The 22,275-nt window shown below is 35.3% G+C and overlaps 2 protein-coding genes across 4 annotated transcripts; one reads left to right on the plus strand and one right to left on the minus strand.

Moving 5' to 3' along the window:
- Positions 1–1,767: 1,767 nt before the first annotated feature.
- On the plus strand, positions 1,768–10,883 carry LOC140832956 (isoleucine--tRNA ligase, chloroplastic/mitochondrial). 3 transcript variants are annotated; one of them, XM_073197281.1, is made up of 22 exons: positions 1,768–1,966; positions 2,682–2,880; positions 3,012–3,180; positions 3,251–3,347; positions 3,625–3,694; positions 4,039–4,151; positions 4,532–4,600; positions 4,717–4,824; positions 4,984–5,131; positions 5,270–5,474; positions 5,826–6,112; positions 6,230–6,366; positions 6,528–6,675; positions 6,801–6,932; positions 7,536–7,664; positions 7,869–7,996; positions 8,072–8,233; positions 8,482–8,607; positions 8,965–9,038; positions 9,228–9,477; positions 9,601–9,780; positions 10,432–10,883. In XM_073197281.1, exons 1-22 carry the CDS (start codon positions 1,874–1,876, stop codon positions 10,669–10,671), a joined length of 3,264 nt encoding a protein of 1,087 aa, XP_073053382.1. In that variant the 5' UTR covers positions 1,768–1,873; the 3' UTR covers positions 10,672–10,883. The 3 variants fall into 3 exon arrangements, with proteins under 3 accessions (XP_073053382.1, XP_073053383.1, XP_073053384.1); XM_073197282.1 differs by having other exon boundaries at positions 3,012–3,166; positions 3,246–3,347; XM_073197283.1 differs by lacking the exons at positions 1,768–1,966; positions 2,682–2,880 and having other exon boundaries at positions 3,029–3,166.
- A 458-nt stretch (positions 10,884–11,341) lies between these two features.
- LOC140832958 (probable histone-arginine methyltransferase 1.4) lies at positions 11,342–21,535 on the minus strand. Its single transcript, XM_073197284.1, has 15 exons — positions 21,160–21,535; positions 20,586–20,648; positions 20,110–20,212; positions 19,507–19,647; positions 19,222–19,325; positions 19,032–19,130; positions 18,848–18,917; positions 18,287–18,383; positions 17,646–17,700; positions 16,961–17,044; positions 13,417–13,494; positions 12,782–12,885; positions 12,400–12,572; positions 12,162–12,313; positions 11,342–11,646 (listed from the first exon to the last, which is right to left on the minus strand). The coding sequence occupies exons 1-15, from the start codon at positions 21,355–21,357 to the stop codon at positions 11,587–11,589; spliced, it is 1,581 nt and encodes a 526-aa protein (XP_073053385.1). The 5' UTR covers positions 21,358–21,535; the 3' UTR covers positions 11,342–11,586.
- Between the last annotated feature and the right edge of the window lie 740 nt (positions 21,536–22,275).

Below are 22,275 nucleotides of genomic sequence, written 5' to 3' on the forward strand. Positions count from 1 at the left end.
GTGAGAAATGGGAATTTAACCTCCTTTTTTTTTATTTTAACTCCCAAATTTTATTTTTGGAAATAGATGGTAGGGCAATAGAACTTTGTTTTTATTTACCTCACCTACTTTATGCATCTATTTTATCCGTAAGACATCATTTAATGTGAATGATAATATTTAATATCATGGCATTCTTCAGCATTTCAATCAAATTTTTATAGATTATCATTTTTCATAATCCCACTCATGAACTTTATGCTCGGTCATCCATTCGAAATTTAGGAACCTACGCAATAGTATCCCGATCAAACAGCTTACTAAGGAATCCACTCATTTCATTTAAGTTAAGACGCAAAATTTATTGGACCTGCTAATATTTCATCAATTTATCATAACAAAAATGATCTGAATCTATAGTTCTTCAAATATGAAATCGAATCTAAGAAATACAACATCAAGCTACGAAAACACACGTTTGAAGCCCCTATAAAAACTATCTTTGTGTCGAGTTGTGTTTAAAAAATAATTGAATTCAAAATTTTGAATAGGAAATACAACATCAAGCTACGAAAACGCAGATTTGAAGCTTCTGTAAAAATTATCTTTGTGTCAAGATGTGTTTACAATTGAGTTCAAAATTTCGGATCGGGCTGATATTTTTAGCTTATTTTCTGAGCCAACATCAGAACGCTTGTTTATGATCCATTCATACAAAGTCACATAACATTGCGAGATTAAATCTTCACTAAGTTTTTCTTACTCCAAAAAGATATTTTATTTTTTTTATTTTATGTTCCAAGATAGAGCTGGCCAGGTTTATAGAATATTATTTCATGTAATTAACTCAATGAAAAATAAAAATTTTAATCTTGACCTCAAAGAAAAGAAACTCAAAAAAGGTACAGCTCTGATCAGTCTATTGTTCAGATTGATTATTGGAACACCTTCTTCCTCTCAAAAGGATTTTAAATTTCCCCAAAATATAAAATCTCCAAAACTTATTTTTATAAACCAGTAAAACATAATGTTTGACATGTGAAAAAAATTCTATCATAAATGTGTTTTATTCAAAAAAATTAATTTATTTGAAATTGCAACCATCTCCTGTCAAATAATACCATTTTATTTTAACTATTTATTTATTTGGTATACTTCAAAAATATTGTCTAATTTTATATTAGACTGGTAACTAATTTAGAGACATGAACCATATTCAAGTATACATTAAAAAAACAATAAGACAAAAACATGTGTGAGACGATCTCACATGTCGTATTTTGTGAGACAGATTTGTTTGGGTCATCAATGAAAAAATATTACTTTTTATTATGAATATCGGTATGATGAGCCGTCTCACAAATAAGGATTCGTGAGACGGTCTCACAAGAGACCTACTGAAACAATAAAACATAGTGTCAAAATTGCAATAGACCACATGTAAAATGTCTAAAAACCATAAAACCTCTTCAAAATATTAATAAATTAACATATCTTCCATTTTTAAAATTAGACACAGTTAATCTCGCCTCGAAAAATTACGTTTATCTTATTTGTAAAGATTTTATATCTGCAATTAATTTCACACTGGGTTTTTCTTTTTCCTTTCTAATATTTTTTTTTATCGAGGATGGTTATGCAATTCGGCCGTCAAAATTGCAAGGTTTAAAATTTTATTCGGGGAAATATGTAATATGATGAACTAGAAGGTTGAAATTTAAAATTTCCCAGCTCCATCAACACAAGGCACAAGCCTAGGAAAGCCTCTTTATCCACAAAGACAAAAAAGGTTAGGATACATATATTAAAAAAATCAAATTTTATTCAGAATCCCATCTTTTCTCCTCCAATTTTTTCAATGGATGGAAAAGAAAATTCTTCATAAAAAAGATGAATGGAAATGGAGTCGACCCTCTTGACTAAACTCTCGATTCCCAGTAATTTCTATTCTCTTTCTGTGATGGCTGCGCAGAGTTCGTCTTACAAGGTACTGACACTTGCTTACATGCAGACTTTTGGTGTCTGTACGGTAGCATTTGACGATGTATTCGGGTTTGTTTATGTTTTTCTTGAGTGCTACATTTCTTGGTTGTCAAGTTTTGGACTTAGAATGTGATAGTTTTTTTAAGTTATTTGGGAGTGATGTCTGTGTTTAAAATGGAGTCAATATACACGAAAGATCAAAACTTTTTATAATTCGATTTATGTGGATTGCCAATGAAATTGGCGGATACTTGTCAAGTTTAGCTTTTGGAAGTTATTGCTGATGAATTGAGTGTAGGTGCAAGTTTTTACTGCTGTATGACTTCCGGGTATTTGACGAATTGTTTATAATTCATTTGGTCTTCTGCTGTTATATAAGACTTTGGTCCAAAATCGTGTGTGAGCGTAGCCGAGGGGTGGGGTGGGTTGGGGCGTCAGTATTGTATCGTACAGACAATATTGGAAGGAGTGATGGGAAAGGCGTCTTCTTTCCTGGGATTTAATCTTCTAGGAAGTTAAGGTTATGTTGTGGATATGAATGATTACGATATTTGAAAGAGTTTCAATCCTTGATTAAATGGAACAAGATTTCTTATGTCCACACACGCGGCTGGTGTAATCCCATGGTTCAAACAACTAATTAGTATTTCTAATTTGCTCACGCCCTGTTGCTGGATACTGCTCATTAGTATTTACCATATTTCTTATTTTTTATTCAGGCTCTATCGTTGAGAAATTGCTCATATCTAAGGAATACCACTGCTTTAAGCTTGTTACGTTTCAGATGCAGCTCAACGGTGAAAGTCTTGTCTCTCTTTGACGTGACATGCTATTGTACGTGCTCTGGTATAGAATACAGCTCATCATCAAAGCGAAGATCGCGTGGCCCTCTCATGGCGGCGAAGGGAAAATCTGAAGGTTGCCAAGAAGCTAATTCATATGATTGTATTTCCGCTGCACATATCCTTTCTTTGATTACGTTTAATTCCTTTTACGATACTGAACTTACTTGTGCGTCTGTAAGTAGTTATATGCTTATTGTTTTCCAGGGGATAAGCAGGAAGATGGAAAGTATAAGCAAACAGTTGATCTCCCCAAGACTGCGTTTGGGTTAAGAGCAAATTCTGTTGTAAGGGAACCTGAAATTCAGAAAATGTGGGAAGAAAATCAGGTGTTTAGAAGGGTTGTCAGCAGGAATAACGGGGTTGGTTCTTGCAGGTTCAGTGATATTCTTAAATTTTCTGTTTTCATTAAATTTTGGCTAATTTTAATCATCTTGACAGGGCAGTTTTGTGCTTCATGATGGTCCTCCGTATGCAAATGGTGATTTACATATGGGACATGCCATGAATAAGATTTTGAAAGATGTAATCAACCGGTATAAGGTAAAAATGGCAGACTTGAGGATTATGCCTATTTATTAGAAATATTATTTGATTCTATGAAGCGTGAGATTTCATTTCTTTCTGATCGATTGGCCCGAAATAATTAACGTGTCGATCGTGATATATAACGAAAAATTAAGACACGTTTGAGGCTTAAAGTTGAAAATGATGAATCAAAAGTATTCCATCGTCGGCTCGTTTGAATCATTATAGGCTAGTTTTTACACCATGAATTAGAGTTTCTGCTTGCAAGACTAATTTACTCTCGTTGTTGCAGCTTCTTCAGAACTTTCAAGTTCATTTTGTACCTGGTTGGGATTGCCATGGTTTACCAATCGAATTGAAAGGCAAGTGTTAAAAATCTTCCTAGTTTGTAAGAACCTAAAATGCTTTGGTATTATTTTAATTCATTAGCTGATTCACTGCTTGAAATGCCTGCCAAAGGTGTAAATATATTATCTTTACTCCAGTATGTGGTAAAAGAACAACTGTTCAAATGGAATTAAAAAATAACAATTTAACAGTTACCTTATTTATGGTAGCAGCTTTGATCTGAAGTCAGTTCCTTTATTTTTTGTATCTAAGTGCTGTGTTAGTGCCATTTGCATGCACTTAATTCATGTGAAGATTAAAAAAAGTTAATATCTTTTGTGGGGTTGTTGATATCACGGATTTTGTTGAAATGTTGCAGTTTTACAGTCACTGGATCAAGATTCTAGAAAGGAACTGACACCTCTAAAATTAAGGGCAAAGGCTGCCCAATTCGCAAAGTCAACTGTCAAGACCCAGATGATATCATTTAAGGTTATATTTTTCATTTCTTGGGATCAAGAAGGAATGAATAGTTTCCTGTATCATGGACGGAAAATTTTTTGCTCTGCCATGAATTAAAAATTAGTATTGTAGTTTAAGTGTTAACTTACATAATCATTTCTGATGCCCATTAAAACATATCCTTGTGTGAATTTATTTTGGCAACTAAGGCTACCGAGTGAAGAGGTTTTCTAATTCTAGTACAACTGGTTTTTCCCCTTTAAGTGGTTAATTATAAAAGATTAATGAAAGTTGTAAAGTCACTCTTTATCGAATTATTTTAATAAAGGTAAATTTTGATTTCATTGTTGGTAAATAGTGTATGACTCCAATAACTTGTATTTGACAAATGTTTTTCATACTGGTTACAGCGCTATGGGGTCTGGGCAGATTGGGATAATCCATATCTCACTCTTGATCCCGAGTACGAGGCTGCTCAAGTAAACTTCAGTCATTTACCAGTCTCAACTTTTTGGATACCTTAGTTCATCATGTTCTTATTGTTTCCTAAGTAATCTAATTTTTCTTGTTACATGGTTCATATGAATTATGTAAGATTGAAGTGTTTGGCCAAATGGTGTTACAAGGGTATATCTACAGAGGCAGAAAACCTGTCCACTGGAGTCCCTCCTCCCGCACTGCTCTAGCAGAAGCTGAATTGGAGGTATGAATCACATATCTTTTCGTTTCCAAATATTCGTGATTGTCCTGAACCTTCCACACAATAAGTTACAGATTAAAATGCTCAGCATGATCAAAACATGTGATGTTTCAAGCAGAAACTTTAGCATTTATATTTGCTGTTATATTGAAATTTATGCAGTATCCTGAGGGACATATATCAAAGAGCATGTATGCAATTTTCCCATTACTCAGTGCTCCCACTTCTTGTAAAATGCTTGAGGATTTCCTTCCTAATGTGGGCTTAGCTATTTGGACTACAACTCCATGGACTATTCCTGCTAATGCTGGTAAGCTTTTTCTATTTGTCTCTTAGGCTATGCTGCTTCAAATATTACATATGTACGTACCATGTTTGCTATTCTGTTGGTATTAATGATTATATAAGTTATTTATTGATTATGAGTGATTATTTTTATTTTGTTCAGCTGTTGCAGTCAATTCAAAGCTTCAATATGCTGTTGTTGAAGTTCATTTCACAGATAAAGAAAAAAGATTTGGAAATGTCTTGAAGAATCATGACAAGCAGTTCCTAGTTGTGGCATTGGACCTTGTGCCAACCCTAGAAGCAAAATGGGGCGTGAAGCTTGAAGTAAATGCAACAATCACTGGTGCAGAACTTGAAAATTGCAGGTAATTTTTTGAATAACAATAATCTGTATTTTAAATTATTCACAATATATTAAATAGCACCGCTGCATGCTCTTCACACAGATTGCCTCTATAAATAATTCTGGTGGAAGGCCAACAGCATTAGCTAGTGGTATGGGATGGCCATACATAGAAATTAATTTGAAGCATGTGTTACGCCATCAATCGAGGTTTATAAACATGGGAGTTGAATACCATTTTAAGTAAATACCATTTTTGTGCTCAACAATTATTTGTGAACTTCCAACTCTCAAACACAAAAATCGAGGGAAAATATTGCGGTGGCTAAGTTTGGTGGTTATGTCTAACTTCAGCCTTCAACTGTTACTTCAGGTATGTCCATCCCATAGATAATGAAGAATGCCCAGTTGTCATTGGTGGAGATTATATCACTACGGAGTCAGGAACAGGATTAGTTCATACAGCTCCTGGCCATGGTCAAGAAGATTATGTTACCGGCCTTAAATATGATTTGCCCATGCTTTCCCCTGTGGATGATGAAGGAATATTTACTGAAGAAGCTGGAAGATTCAGAGGGCTTGATGTGCTTGGCAGTGGTAATGCTGCTGTTATCGAGTACTTGGGCAATAACTCAAAGCTGATAATGGTTGAGCCATACAGTAAGTTAAAGTCTAGTCTTCGAATTAGGATTCAGTTTTTTTTTCTTTTCGGACTATGTTACTGGGCAACTACTTTTGTGAGCTTGTCGAAATTTATTATTTTTTGAGAAAATGCAGAGCACAAGTATCCTTATGATTGGCGAACGAAGAAGCCAACAATATTCAGGGCAACCGAACAGTGGTTTGCCTCGGTTGAAGGTTTCCGAACGGCTGCAATGGATGCAATTAACCAAGTAACATGGATTCCCTCGCAGGTAATTTACCAGTCATCCTTTTCAGTTTTCATAGAAGATAAACTGTCCACGGATGATCCTTTAGAGGTCAAGAAATTCGACCTGGGCAAAAATGCTCTTTAAACTTAAGTATTTTATAATCATGCTTCAAAGTCATAAAATCAACCTTGTGGTTTTAATAGGCAGAAAACCGAATTTCTTCGATGACTTCAGTTCGTTCTGATTGGTGTATTTCCCGGCAAAGGACTTGGGGTGTACCTATCCCTGTTTTTTATCATGTGGATTCAAAGGAGCCATTGATGAATAAAGAGACTATTGATCATATTAAGTGTAAGATCCATATTCTGTTCACTGTGATTCACCAATCGTAATGTTATTTATGAAGTTATTTCAGCTTTTACATTTATCTCTCCCTCTCTATTTAGGATATTTTGACCCAAACTTTTATTTAGCAGCTATAATTTCACAAAAAGGAAGTGATGCATGGTGGTACATGTCAGTGGAGGAATTACTTCCAGAAAAATATCGCAATGAAGCATCTAGCTATGTAAAGGGGACTGATACAATGGATGTTTGGTTTGATTCAGGTATTATAGATAATGACCTGAAAGTAATTTGAACAACTGCTATGATAGTAATGCTCACATTTTGTAGGTGTATAAATTAAATACTTACATTTTTACGATAAGTTATGTATCGTCTGTCATCTGCTTAACACTTTACTTATTCTTTATGTATAATTTTTGTGAAGTTATTTATGTGGGGATTGGATGGAATGTTCTTTCCTCGGGGTTTATGGAACTCTGCAAAGTGAAAGACAGTTTTATCCAAATTATGTCCCCTTATAATTGCTATAGTTAGCATCAAGTATCAAACTTCACATATAAATGGGTAAAGTCTTTCACATTTTTTATCTTGAAATGACATGTTGCTGCATTGTTCTGGCACACAGATGCAAGCTCATTATAAATTTTGTGGTGTCATGTCATTACATTTATTATACTTTGGAATTGACAAGTGTTTCTTATTAGTGCTTCAGTAATCAATCATGACATTGTATGCATAGTCTATTGAATTCTAAGATCGAGAATTTGGTTTTCATGTCAATATAGTTTCCTTTACTACTGAAAAAAGAATCCTCACAATCATCTTTTACAGAAATGAGCCACTAATCACATGGTATGTTTCAGGCTCTTCTTGGGCTGCTGTTCTGGGCAAAAGAAATGGTGCTAGATATCCTGCAGATTTATATCTCGAAGGTACAGATCAGCATCGTGGTTGGTTTCAGAGTTCGTTGTTAACAAGTGTTGCCACTAATGGTAAGAAGTACTTCAATCATTTTTCAAGGTTGCATCTTATTGAAAGAAAATTGTAATCCATTTTTCCCTTTCCATTCTATTTTTCCTAGTCATGTGGTGGAGCGAAGCTAGATGTTGATTCAAATCTGCTTAATAAAAAGAAGTGGTTTTAGTGCATTTAAGTGGGAGACAAGATCTGTCAAATGTTCGTCTTATTGTTTACAGGAAAGGCTCCGTATCGTGGTGTTTTAACACATGGATTTGTACTTGATGAGAAAGGGTTCAAGATGAGCAAATCTCTTGGAAATGTAGTTGATCCAAAAACTGTAATTGAAGGAGGGAAAGACCCAAAGGTACACCAGACATCTAGAAAATATTCGCAGATCTTACCCGCTCTGGAATAACATTATTTTTGTTTTCTTAAACAGGGCATTGCCTTTGGTGCAGATGTTCTTCGCCTCTGGGTTTCAAGTGTTGATTATACCAGTGATGTGACAATTGGGACTACAGTGCTTCGTCAAATGTCTGACATATATAGGAAGTTAAGAGGAACCTTGCGATTTCTTTTGGGAAATCTGCATGACTGGAAAGTAAGCCATTCTATCGATGTCACCCTGAGATATCTGCCATGAAATTGCTTTTATAATTGTTCTTTTTAGCAGGGTGCAAAATTGTTTTACATCAGTCTACACAAACATAATTTCTTCTTTTCTTATTCACTCTTAGTATATTCTCAATCTTTCTTAGTTATTTAGTTGTTGTGGTAAACATATCTGATTACGAGTTGTTTCTCATAAACCTTCTCGTTTGTCCCCTTTTATCTGTTGACTTTTTGCAGCCCATTTATGTTGTTCCTCATAATGAACTTCCAATGATCGATCGTTATGCATTATTTCAACTAGAAAGCGTTGTAAAGAACATTCAAGAGAGCTATGACAATTATCAGTTCTTCAAAATTTTTCAGGTATATTTCTCCCAAGAGTGTTAACATACTATTTTATGTAAAATTCATATATGAATGGATGGATGGAAGAAGATAAAAGTGTTGGTAGAGAAATGAGAATTTGGTTTATGTGAGTGATTTTTGCCATTCACTCTGAAGCTGTGTTTGGAAAGTGATTGGTAGAATAGAATAGGTGGCAAAATGGGGTTATATTTCTTGATCAGATTTGAGTTTTAGCTTTATAAATAGATAGAGTAAATAATAAATTTATTGGTTCTGAAATGGGACCTCCTTTTAGACGAACTTTTGATACATATGTGTGATCTTGTGGTTCTGAAGTTTTTCCTCTTTGCTTTCATTTTTTGATCACAATTACAGATCATTCAGCGGTTTGTGGTAGTCGATCTCTCAAATTTCTACTTGGACGTTGCTAAAGATCGACTTTATGTTGGGTAAGCATTGGGGGGCTTCATCAATAGTTTGAACCTAGCACAGTCTTTTATCATTTATATATATGTCTGGCCATTTCAAATCTTATGTAACACCCAATGATATTGACTCAATGATTTGCCCCGTACAAGGCTTCTTATCTGTCTGACATGGTTTTGAGTTTATTATAGATTTATTTTTCATACTTGCAGGGGAAGCACAAGTGCTACGAGGAGAAGTTGTCAAACAGTCCTTGCTGCACATCTACTTTCTGTTGTCAGGGTCATTGCTCCAATTCTGCCACATCTGGCGGAAGATGTATGGCAGCATCTTCCGTTTCAATTCACTGCTGAAGATGGACATGTTGCAAGTTCTGTCTTTGAGTTAAGATGGCCTGTATTGAACCAAATATATCTCGATTTTCCAGAAGAAGAAGTTGTTTTCTGGGGAAGGATTCTTGAGGTGATTAGTGATTGCTTAACCTGGGAAATGTCATCAATAGTTAACTAGAGTTTAGCATTGAGATTGACATTTCAACAAATGCCAAATGTCAGTATTCGTTCTCATTTAAGCTACCTTTAACAGCTGAGAACGGAGGTAAACAAAGTGCTGGAGAATGCTCGTACAGCGAAGATGATTGGTTCGAGTTTAGAGGCAAAGGTTTCTCTCCATACATCTGATAACAGTATGGTTACAAGATTGATAGACATGTGTGCATCTGAAAATGATGCCGATGGGCTGCACCGCATATTCTTGACATCTCAGGTATACCAGATTGAACGTTTATCAGCCCAAAATAACAGAATCACATTAAATTTTTCCTTCTGCTATTATTGTATTTCTCAGTGTGTCGTAGGAAAGTTATCACTTAGTTCTCTCACAATAGGGGATATGGAGACATAAGAATCAGCTGCCTTCCCAGCACATCAGTGTGTTCAGAGTAGGAAAATTAGGTCTACCTTTTGAAGTTAAGTTTAGTTTCACTCCATTTGGAAAATTGTCATCCCATCAAGGGCGGAACAATATTTTCTACAAGAGTTTGATAGAGAGATTGTAGCGATTTTATATTTGAGGGAGCATAACTTGGAATTTTCAAAAAAAATATACATAAATTTCGACCAAGTTCTTCATAAGCTTACATTTCCACCCTTTTTGGTGGTTAGCATCTGAGTAGATTAAAAAAAGGCAAGGTTGATGAGAGCATATGTTGGAACTTGGAGGTCGAGTAATTTTCGAAGAAAAAGATGGTTCCGTATGAAAACCAAACTTCTGGGGTTATGGATGTTATCAACAGTAAAACATGATCAAGATTCAAAACTGACCTCAAGGGTTTTCACAATATGTTTACTAATTGTCAGCTCAGCTTAAACAAGGAAAAATTGAGTATTGATTCGTACGTTGGTTCTGAATATGCAGGTAGAGATTCGTCCATCTTTGGTTGATGTAACGAGTGAAGACATACCATGCACTGGAGAATATCTTATTGAAGGCAAGAACAAAGTTTGGATTGGTGTGTCCCGTGCTAACGGTTCAAAATGTGAGAGATGCTGGAATTTTTCGCCTCAAGTTGGTGAGTACCATGACCATCCATCGCTTTGTGGTCGATGCCACAGCGTTATAAGTCAGCCATTACCAGCTATGGCAGCAGCCAGTTGAGCTATCTCAAGTTAACTGCACAACATTGTGGTCAAGATTGGCCAGCAAATTGACTGTATTTATAAGCTGGTACCACAACAACGTCCACCTATAGTGGAAGTGTGTAACTTGCTTCACATTGAAGCTTATTTTTCCATCATCTTGGAAGGAGACCTGGAATTTTTATATGAACAAAAAGCCAACTTTATTTTATTAAAAATTTTGACCTTGTAGTTGGTGGTTCTTAATCCTTCTATAACGACATAGGTGAAAAAACAGTATCCTTCAAACGAATAAATTCTCAATTTTTTCATGTACAAATTTTTTCAGATATTTATTCGTTGAAGATACGTTTCGATTCGTTGCGATACTCATGCCGTAATGAAATGCCTCACACGATGTAGGTTTCTCCACCCATGGCAATAAAAGTCGCTTTGTAAATGAATTCCAGAAGAAGAAAATAACGGGGGGAAATGGACTACTACAACTATGCCTTCATGGAATTTCCCTTACCGCAAAAGACCATCGAAACTCGGACTATGCCAACACCAAATGAAGACAACATAGTTTTAAAAAAAACCTGCAAATAATATGAAATCTTGATCCGAGTGGAAATCTGGCACATCATCACATGAAGGCAGTTTTTGAACACAGCGCACATATTTTTCCTTCTAGATTTTCGAAGCAGAGATGAACATAACTTTGGTTTGATTCATACCATTATATCAGCTTGAATATTTAGGCATGGTACAAGGCACTGTAGGGGATGCTAAAACAATAGGATATCAAAGGATGCCGGCATAATTACAATAGAGAAGGAAACATACTCGGTGATTGTGTTAAGAGCTACAATGCACTATATTGTTACCAATACAGGAGAATGCCAGAAGCACTCAAAGGTGTCTCTAATCAGTGGGATTTTACTCGTCCATGGAATCACATTGGTTGTTGGAACAAATCTGAAACGTCCTCATCCTGGGATTGTATTTGTAAATCCTGTAATGCAGATTGTAAATGTAGGTAACAGGCACATACTCTACAAGAGAAACAAACCAGATAACAAACAGGTCTCAGATTTTCATAATGCTTTTAAGTTTTGATACCAAGAGGCCATTTGGTGCTAAGGTAAAATTCATCATCATCCACTGAACCTTATATGATTATGTAAATACTCCTTGAGATATGGCTGACAGCAACACAACACAGTTTTGTAAGGTGACAAAAACACTCCTCATGACAAGGTCATAAAATGTAAGGTAAACCAAATTTGAGTGTCATATGGTCAACCAACTCTCACGACCGAACTTTTTACTTGTTCAAAGCTGAGGAAGTGTTGAAAGTAATGAAACCGAACGTGCATATCCTTATTTTAATACAGGGGAGAAAAAGATCATAGTAATGAATGGGAACTGGTGAATCTCATTAAGCAATCGGACATTATATAAAATAGTACACCAAGCAACCGCAAACCCCAAAGACAGTACTTTTAAGTACCATCACATTATTATTACCTGTGATTGCAATAACTGATGTGATTGTTGTTCTTGTGCCATCGGATATACCTGAGGTTGAGACATCCGATAATAGGGCTCTTTGAGCTCAAGTTTGCCGGATGATGTCTGTAGTATTCCTCCTTGTTCAGCACCAGGTCCCCACATCTTAGCTACATAAACGAATGAATAACTGATTAGCAAATACATAAAAGATAAGAAAGGATTGGTCAGGATTAAGATAATAATAAGAACCAACCTGACAATGTAAGGTGAATGGTATAACTCTGAGCTTTATGGGCTACCATAAAGAGTCGACCTGTTATCTCTTGTCCAGACATCACATAAATAGGTTGGGACAGAACACAGCGCAGCTGGTACCAGTGTGTTGTAGGTGCACCAGGGGAAGTGGTAAGCCACCTTTGCACGGTGCTGTGGATGAAATAAGTTTATATGATCAATGTCAAAGACAGCATCACAAACAACCTACAACTCATTTAACACTTTATCCTAATTGGGAATTCTTTAAAAACATAAACGCATCTAGCAAAATACCGTAGTCTATGAGTTACAAGATGGGGCAAAGGAATAAGTTTGAGATATATCTACAAATGCAACTACGCACAACTTCTAGCCATTACCTCCCATTGAATAGTACATCAAACCAACAAGCTAACCCATGGACTCTGGTGCCAACGGAAGCAACAAACTTCAATGGAATGTCAATTTCATACAAATTTTCCTCCTATCAAAAAAATTGATGAATACATTAACAAATTAAACCATACTTTGAAGTTTCTATGACAAGTACAAATCTGTCTGAGCCTTCATATTATCTGAACAGCCGGTCAGAAAATATACAAAGCTCTCTCCATCTTTGTCCAAACATTTGATATAACCAGAATTTTACATATGTATCATAGAACTTGTAGAGAAAATATTTAAAAAGAACTATTAATTCATCTATTGGTTCCAAGATTTGTTTACAGGATACAAAAATTAAATGTTCATGAGCAGGGTTAATAGCTTCTAAAAAATGATTCAAATACCTTTCGGTTTTTATACACATAAACGATGTTAAGGAATGGATTCTAGCTGATTTTATTAGTTATTTACACAGCTATAGTCAAGAAATATAGATTAAGGAACTATCTTGTTTCACATGAAGCAACTCTCTTTTACGCAACAAAATAACGAGAAAATTAACTATTAGTACTGCATGAATTCTGAAGTTGGATGTATGTGCACATGATATGGTAGTAAAGCTGAAATTCACCTTCGAAGAAGTGAAGTCTATGACATGGGAGACTGGGGGAGCCACCAATAATCTTGGATCAAAAGCATCTACCACTGGCTGCAAGGTTTAGAGAATGTTAGTACGGTCACCTCTGAGGTTAACATAAAGATGGATACCAACTATTGTACATTAGGTGGGGCTTAAGAATGAGATAAGAGTGGAAGACCATGAAAATCACCAAGTTTAACCTAGTACGGATATTAAAAAATGGAATCAATCATAGAACCTTTATTTTTTTTTTATAGGAAACGATATTATTTTATTTAATATAACTTGCTGAACAGTACATCAGTGGACTAGAAGTTCACTGTCTTAGAGTTGCAACAAATGGTAAACTAGTTCAGTGATACACATATTCCCAATGTCTTATCAAATCTAAAGCTGATACATTCGAGAAATCTTTATGGTTTCCAATCCACATGGCAACGTTAATCTTGATCTTCTCCCAACAACTGTCGGTCTTGTCCTCGATGTCTTCAAAGATTCTTCTGTTTCTTTCCAACCAAACAGTCCAGCAAACACAAAGAACCGCGACTTGCCAAAAAGTTCTACCTCTAGTCCCAGTAAGCCGTCCCAAATCCATTTGTAATAAATCCTTCGTTGACCTCGGTATAACCCAAACCAATTGAAGTTCTTGTAACGCTCGAGCCCATAAATTTGTCGTGAATGAGCAGTGGATGAAGATGTGGTCTTGAGTTTCTACTTCATTTCTGCATAAGGCACAGCGGCTGGGGCAAAGTGCAATGCCTGGGCATCTTTTTTGAATCATCTCCGAGGTCGGAAGCTTACCCAAAGAAGCTGTCCAAGAGAATATTTTAATCTTGATTGGGACCGGTGTTTTCCAGATAGAATCATACAGGGAGAAAGTAGGAAATAAGGTATGAGGAAAGAAAGAATCGTAAAATGAACTGACAGAGAAAATACCCGAAGAATCCCCAGACCACTCAATCGAATCATCTACCCCTTCCACTAACCTCACCGATTCTAAGATACCTAATAGCTCCGACATCTGATCAATCTCTACATCTCTCAACCCTCTTCTAAACTGGAAATCCCAAGAATGATTTAGTGAGATTGGATCGAAAATGGTAAAATAAGAAATTGGCAAATTGTGTATCTGTGAAAGCTGAAACAAAGCAGGAAAACAATCTTTAAACGAGGAATCCCCCCACCATCTATCCTCCCAGAATCTCACCTTATTCCCTCCTCTAACTCTAATAGAGACCTTCTGTTTAAAAGTCGGGTATAATCTGGAAATAAACTTCCACGGGCATCTAAAAGTCACATTTCTTGCTAACCCCGCATCCCAACCATTCTCTTGTAACCCATATCTGCTAACAATTACTCTCCTCCACAATGCTCCTTCTTCATGGAGAAATCTCCACCACCATTTCCCAAGCAAGGCCTTATTTTTTAAACCAATTTTGCCCACTCCCAAACCCCCTTTCTCCTTCGGTCGGCAGACCTGTTCCCATGAAACTAAATGCATGTGATCATCTCCATCCGCTCCATCCCAAAGAAAATTCCTCGAGATCTTATCCATTGAATCGGCTATACTTTTGGGGATCTTAAATAAAGACATATAGTATATCGGAATGGAATTCAAAACCGACAAAATCAATGTCAATCTTCCCCCTTTTGACAGAAAAGCTTTCTTCCACGAACTCAATTTGTTTTTCATCTTAGCAACAACGGGTTCCCAAAACGATGCTCTCAACGGATTTCCACCCAACGGTACTCCCAGGTAAATAATTGGCCAATTTTCCTCACTGCACCCTAGGTGTTGTGCCAATCTTTCAACTTCTCTTTGGTCACGATTGATTCCTAACAACGCACTTTTCTCCCAATTGATTTTTAGTCCGGACATTTCACAAAAAGAATTAACCACTTGAACCATGAACTCTATGTGATCATCTTCCTTTCCGAAGAATAGTGTGTCATCAGCAAATTGGATGTGTGAGATCTCAATCCTTTCGGTACCAACCTCTATTCCCCTTACAAGATTACACTCTCTGGCTTTGTCAATCAGCCTTGCTAACACATCGACGACCAAATTGAAAAGAAAAGGAGATAGAGGATCTCCTTGACGTATGCCCTTGGAAGCCCTTATTTTTCCTCTCGGCCGCCCATTAATCATGATCGAGAATGTTACATTCGAAATACAGCCTTGTATCCATGATCTCCATCTTCTTCCAAATCCTTTTTTCAGCAAAACGAAGTCCAAGAATTCCCAACTCACATTGTCATATGCCTTCTCAAAATCCAATTTCAACACCCATCCTTTTTTCCTCTTTTTCCTCCCTTCTTCTAACAGCTCATTAGCAATTAATCCGCAGTCTAGAATCTGCCTGCCTTCAACAAATGCATTTTGTGAATTCGATATTGTATCAGCTATCACCTTCTTCAATCTAGCTGTCAAGACTTTTGCAATAATCTTGTATAAACTGGTTATAAGACTTATCGGCCTGTAATCCTTGACTTTAAATGAATCAGCTTTCTTCCTAATCAAGCAAATGTAAGTCTCATTCGTTGCTCCATTTATAATCCCACTTTGGAAGAAATCCTCAAATACCATCATAAGATCCATCTTAATGGAGTCCCAACACTCCTGAAAGAACGCTAAAGTAAATCCATCCGGCCCCGGACTCTTTCCTCCATCGCATTGAAAAACTGCTTTCTTGACTTCTTCCTCCGTGAAATTTATTTCTAACTCTCTACTCATCTCTTCTTCAATTGGGCACCATTCCACTCCTTCAATTCCCCAACTTGCATGTGCCGAGCAACTGTACAAATTGGTGAAGTAATCTAAGATGATTGAAACAATTTCTTCCTCGCTAGTTGTAATGGAACATAGAACCTTTATTATTTAAATGTGATATGTAAAGTCCATATTAATAACAAAGTTTTTCAAATTACAGGAAAACCTTTAAACGTTGTAACCTCTTTCTAACTTGGCAGAAGAACTCAAATTTGTTTATCTTTTAATGAGAAATTTATGATACGTGATTTGCTAAACTAAGTTTACAATGCCCTATATTTTCCAAAATATCTTGAAAACTCTTATATTACTTAAATTATCTTTTAAATACATCAAGATCATTTGATATTAGTACCATGTCATGTTCACAATACATGTGGTTTCATGCCAACTTAGATTAGAAAATATAAAACAATAAGGGAAAATTAGTTACACAGTAGATCATTTTTAAATAACAAAATCTATATATTTTGTGTAAATAATGTTACAGAAGTTACCTATAAGTCATAATTCAAACCAGGAAATATATTGCTATCCGTAGATATTTATTATGTCATGTGAGAGAATATTTGAATCATAAGAAAAATGAGAATATAGAGTGTTTTGAATCGTTATGTCATGGATTACCTATAAAAATAAAAACACTATAAAATAGTTTAGGATGATAAAAAAAAAAAAAGAGATACACAACTACAACCGGTGCTGCGGTGCAGGGACGTATAAAAATATAAAAAACATACTGAAGCAATTAGTATCGAAGGAAACCTGTGAGAAGTATCCTTGAAATGCAGTTCCATGTAAAGATGTCAAATTAACGCCATAATAATTTTGCTGCTGCCAAAACAAGGCCTGGATGGATATTAAGATATAAATTGAATCTCCATTTACATTAGTAGAAGCAACATAAAAGGGAAGGTCACGAAAGAAAAAATAGTGCGATTTTATGACAATTCACAATTATATATCAAAGACTTGTTACTTGAAAAATATAAGAAAATGAAATTATAACACAATGTATTATAACAATGAATTCAAATGATTTTTCATTGATACTTAATTTGGAAAAAGAAACACAATAAATAAAAATTTTGAAAAAAAAAATGCATGTGAGGTTGTGTGTAAGTTATGGCTGAAGATTTGTACTGGATAATTTAATAGGAAATTATTACAAATAAAAATTTTGAAACGGAAATTAGAGAAAATATGGGGATAGGGATAATTTTACATTTCTACTAATTCGGGTTGGAAGTTAGAGAAAAGCTAAATGAGAAATACATTTTGGTGAGATTCTGCCATACTGCCATACCAAAGTAGTTATTATGGTAAGCCCAAACTTTATTAAATAGCACAGTATATAGGACATATAGTATATGTTGTATCAGTGAATACTAAGTCTCTTTGGTTTCCCGCATCAAAAACTAATTACAACCATAGGAATAATAGGTCACACCTTATTTGCGATCTCGATATATAAATATTCATCACTGAATGGTGCCACATGTATTCTACAAGGCAAAAACAGGTGCAAATTGTTAAACACGGAAAACCTGGACAACACAGAGGAAAAAAGACCACTGGTCCTGGCGAGTGGCGTTCAATATCAAATTGAATGAAGATGCATGGGAGAAAAGGCGTCCACAATTCGGGGAAACATCAACTCTACTTTTCTTTTGGTTTTAATAAAAAGGCGTCAATTCTTCCAAATAGATGCACAAAACAAGAAATTTACTGCTCAAGGGGAACGAGAATCAGCTATACCAGGAATTCCTTTTAAAGAAATGTTGACAGATTATCGGTCAAGAATTTTACCAAGATTTACCCTATGATAAGTTGTGAATGATGGATGACAAAGCAACATTAGTATGAATATATTTCACAAATCAAAGAAATAGATGAGAGAATTGCGAGATGGAAACAAAGAACTTAATAAGAATAAGCATGATCCAGATTAATTTCAAACCCCACTCAATCATAAATAATCAAACAACAGCATGGTTGGTCTTCAATTCATTACACAAATCAGATAACCTTTATAATTTTTTTCATGCATACAAAGCAGTCAAGTAAAAAACCTGTTATAATTTGATTTACCTTCCCAAAGTTGGGAACATTTTCCCACTTGGATGAAGAAATCTGTCTCTGGCAATTACGTACGACTCCAGCATTCTCTCGTTGACCAGCAAAGTGCCTGCAAGAGTAAAAACAGTCATCATGAAATGTAGGGAGATTATATTTCAGACAACATACTATGTCAAATAGAGGGCACAGAAAATTCGATTGCAGACATAGGCATAGTGTTCCCTTGCAAGCAACTACAGAAAAGCCACCAACAACCCCAACCCCCTGCCCCCTCCAAAAAAGAGGGTGAGAAAGCTCCACAGGAAGATAAAAAAAATGAAAAACTAATACCATAGTACAACACACATCATCAAACAGCACTGAAGAACCATTCAGAATTTGTTGTTGAAAAGCTAGTTCCATTAATTTTGGAAAATTTAGCAAAAGTTAAAACTGCCACCCCACGCCCCTAAAAAAAAAGACATGCATGATGCATGTTTTTTTGTCCACATTTAATTTAGTTAAATGCATCATTCCAACACATTCTGAGTGCTGCATTATGCTAGATTAGAAAAGTAAAGTAACAAAGTGTACCCATTGGTTCAGATATCAAAACATCTGCTTGCTCAGGTAAGTCAACCTCTTCAACTTTACCCTTTATCACCTACAGAGAATAAAATAGTGTAATACCAATTAGAGTATGCAAAAAGGTCTTAAAAAACAAAGTGTAAAAAGTCTATTCTCAGAAAGAGTTAAAGTGCAACAACAGAACACTCACAGTTATTCTTTGGCTAAGCAATGGATTACCAGCTATAAGTTTGCGTGCATATTCTGACATTTCCGATGCTTCCACAGCATAAACATGTCTTGCACCAGCCTGAGAGAAACTCACTGGTGTTGATTTGTGATATTTAATGATAAGCTGATTAAATATAAACTCCGCGAAGAATCAATGAGTACTTCAGAACCTGAGCAGCAAATAATGACAAGATGCCGCTACCAGCACCAACATCAACTACTATGCGATCAAGAAAATCCACACGATTCTCCATCACTGCAGCATAATAACTTCCTGGAACACAAATTTTATCATGTGAGTAAGTCAGAGGCAGACTTATGGTAAATAGTGCAACTACAAAAGTACGACAAGCTCTTGAGCATCCTACAAATGGATTTCCAATGGGCATGAATACTAGACCTCAACATTTGACAATATACTCAAAACAAGAACCACAGAAGTTCAGAGGTCTAACCTGTCCTCACATAATCTTGCAACATATTTTGCTGGTGTAGAAGCTGTCCGTAGTAATGAAAGTACATCTTGGCAGAAGATGCTTCTATTTTGTCATCAAACTTGCTTTTGGATGATACAGGTCCATTTGGCAACAATGATCCTGTGAAATTGTATGACAGACTTCAACTTGATTAGGCGCTTTTCTAAAATTAAAAGTTAACACATGCAAACTCTTATGTCTACTTAAAAACCAAGTAATGATGACAAAGGCAAACATGATCCAAACTGACATGAAGAGATAGCCTTTCTCTAAGGGGCTACAAATCACAGAAAAATACCATCTAAACAAGGTTTTCATACTTCTATAATTTTATTTTATTTTATTTTTTGCAAAAGGTTCAATGACTGCGTCATGATTTATAAGAAAATAAACACACTGAAAATGCTATATACTAAAATTGCTGCACATTAAAATCAAACGAGCATTGAATTTAAAGAATGATTCCCTCAAACCTCTACAATAAACTCATAACTGCAATAAATAGTAAGAACCCATGAAAATTTGATTATGAAACATTGCAATCACAACTTCCATGACATATAATACATATTAAAAACCGACCTTGAACAACCACTTCCTTCTTACATCGCTCAAATGCACAATGGAAGGCCCTACTTTCCTCTTCATTTCTAAATTGAATGGTGAGTCCCCTCGAATAGCTTTTCTGGTTCAAAGCATAAAAGTCAAATAGCGTCATTCACTAATTTAAGTCGGAAAACAAAATTTTTATTCCTTTCCCAAGGAAAATGCTGATTAAAAGTAGCATAGCAGCCATGATTTTTTAATTCTAATGTATATAATTTAGAGCACGAAACATTTTAGCAAACTCTGTGACTACAATATTATCAAGGACCACAAAAACTTCATTTGATGAATAAATCAAATTCATAAGAAAAGAAAATATAATTTAAGAGCAGGCAGTGATGATAATCCTCAGAGTGAAAGAACCCAAAATGTCCACTATTGACGAACAGTAGATCAAAATATGAGATGGAATAAATACGCAAACAAATTAAAGAAAAGTAACAACACTGTACCTCTTTATTTAGTTCAGAAGCTTCAAGGATGCAAATTGATTCAATCGGATTGAGCATGTAAAGCTGGATGAACGATACAATAATATCTAAGAAAGCCATCCTAAAAAAAATATTAAAAAAAAAAAGGAAACGAAGTACAGTAGCACATAAAATCTTTACAAACCAACCGAATTCATCAAATTGTGTGTGAATGATTTAATAAATGCATTCAAATTTGTAAATGATGTAGAAAAATTTAATCTTTTCCCAGTGGAAAACCCTGAAAATTATTGAGAACCACAACATTTTAATCCTTCACTCGGTAATCTCATCTCCTGAAGAGTTATATGCAAAAACTCCAACTTCAACCAGTATCGAAAACTAATTTTCAGTGTTCTACAATCAAGAATTCCAGCCCCAAGCCACTAGCAACCAAATGCAAAAAAATAATAAAAACACACACTTACTCTCAACACACTATATTCACAACAAAACCCAACCTTTCATCCAGAGAAATTGCCAAAGCAACTTCCAAAACTTAAATAAACAACCAAACAACATAAAAAGGTATGCAAGACAAAGAAAAGCAAAAGACCTGGCAAGCTCGGAGGTCGAAGTGTACGGAACCATTCGGGTTCGACTCCGCTTCGAACCGGAGCTCCGGCACTCCTAAGTCGGAGCGAAACCGCGCCACCACCGGCGAAGCAGTGGAGTTAGAAATCGACAGCTGCGATATCGAAGCAACCAAAAAGTCTTGCTCCTTGGGCTTATCGTCATCAGCTGAGACCCCCATTAGCTCTACAAGTAGTTCGAAACTGCAAATGAATTCGCCTGAGAGAAACTAGGGTTACAGTGGAGAAGGTGACTTCGTAATTAATGCATATGTATAAAGCTCCTCTGCTGCGATGTTCTTGCCTAAGAGCCGTAGATGGTGGGATTCGATTATCGGGTGCGGCAGGTGCATGTGCACAAGCTTTGATATCTGATTACAGTGAAATAGTAGGAGAAATATTTTCGGGTGTTCTTTTTGTGAACGAATTCAGCATGTCAGCGAATATTTTGGACTGATTCGATAAATATTTTATTTGTATTTGAATTTATTGAATTCGAACCTATTTAATTTTTTTCGAGTGAGTCTCGAATCAAAATTATTTTATTAAATAATTTGTGGACATCTCGCGAGCCTTAATAATTTATTGATATAATATAATTATATATTAAATATACATACATTTCGAATATTTCGGACATTTCGAGTTTTCGAACATTAATATCCGAACGATAGTTAAAATAGCTTATGAATAAGTTTGAAGATTTCGATCAGAAAAATTAAAAACCTTAATGATTTATTAATATAATATTATTATAAATATATATTAAATATATGTGCATTTCGGACATTTCGAGTTTTCGAACATTAATGTTCGAAAAATAGTTAAAATAGCTTGTGAATAAGTTTGAAGATTTCGAGCAAAAAAATTAAAATAATTCGAGTTTTGAATCGAGTTACTGGGATATATTTAATTCAAGTCTAATCTGAACATTAGACTTTTTACTAATATTCGGCTCAATTCGATTCTTTAACACCCATAATCAAATTTATCAAATCTATTTGTATTTAATAAAAGAAAATCAAATGTGGTCTTTATATCATGAAGTATATTTTTATTTTTAAGAAGTTCGGATTAATAATGATTTTCTACGAAACTCA

Source organism: Primulina eburnea, chromosome 5 (genome assembly GCF_022965805.1).
Source record: "Primulina eburnea isolate SZY01 chromosome 5, ASM2296580v1, whole genome shotgun sequence".
Classification (NCBI taxonomy): Eukaryota; Viridiplantae; Streptophyta; class Magnoliopsida; order Lamiales; family Gesneriaceae; genus Primulina; species Primulina eburnea.

Coding starts and splice junctions, on each gene's coding strand:
- LOC140832956 (XM_073197281.1), top strand. CDS start 1,874: ATGGAAATGGAGTCGACCCTCTTGACTAAACTCTCGATTCCCAGTAAT. Junction 4,601..4,716: donor CCGAGTACGAGGCTGCTCAA/GTAAACTTCAGT, acceptor GAATTATGTAAG/ATTGAAGTGTTTGGCCAAAT. Junction 8,234..8,481: donor GAAATCTGCATGACTGGAAA/GTAAGCCATTCT, acceptor GACTTTTTGCAG/CCCATTTATGTTGTTCCTCA.
- LOC140832958 (XM_073197284.1), bottom strand. CDS start 21,357: ATGGGGGTCTCAGCTGATGACGATAAGCCCAAGGAGCAAGACTTTTTG. Junction 20,649..21,159: donor TCGACCTCCGAGCTTGCCAG/GTCTTTTGCTTT, acceptor TCGTTCATCCAG/CTTTACATGCTCAATCCGAT. Junction 11,647..12,161: donor ATCAGTTATTGCAATCACAG/GTAATAATAATG, acceptor TCTGCATTACAG/GATTTACAAATACAATCCCA.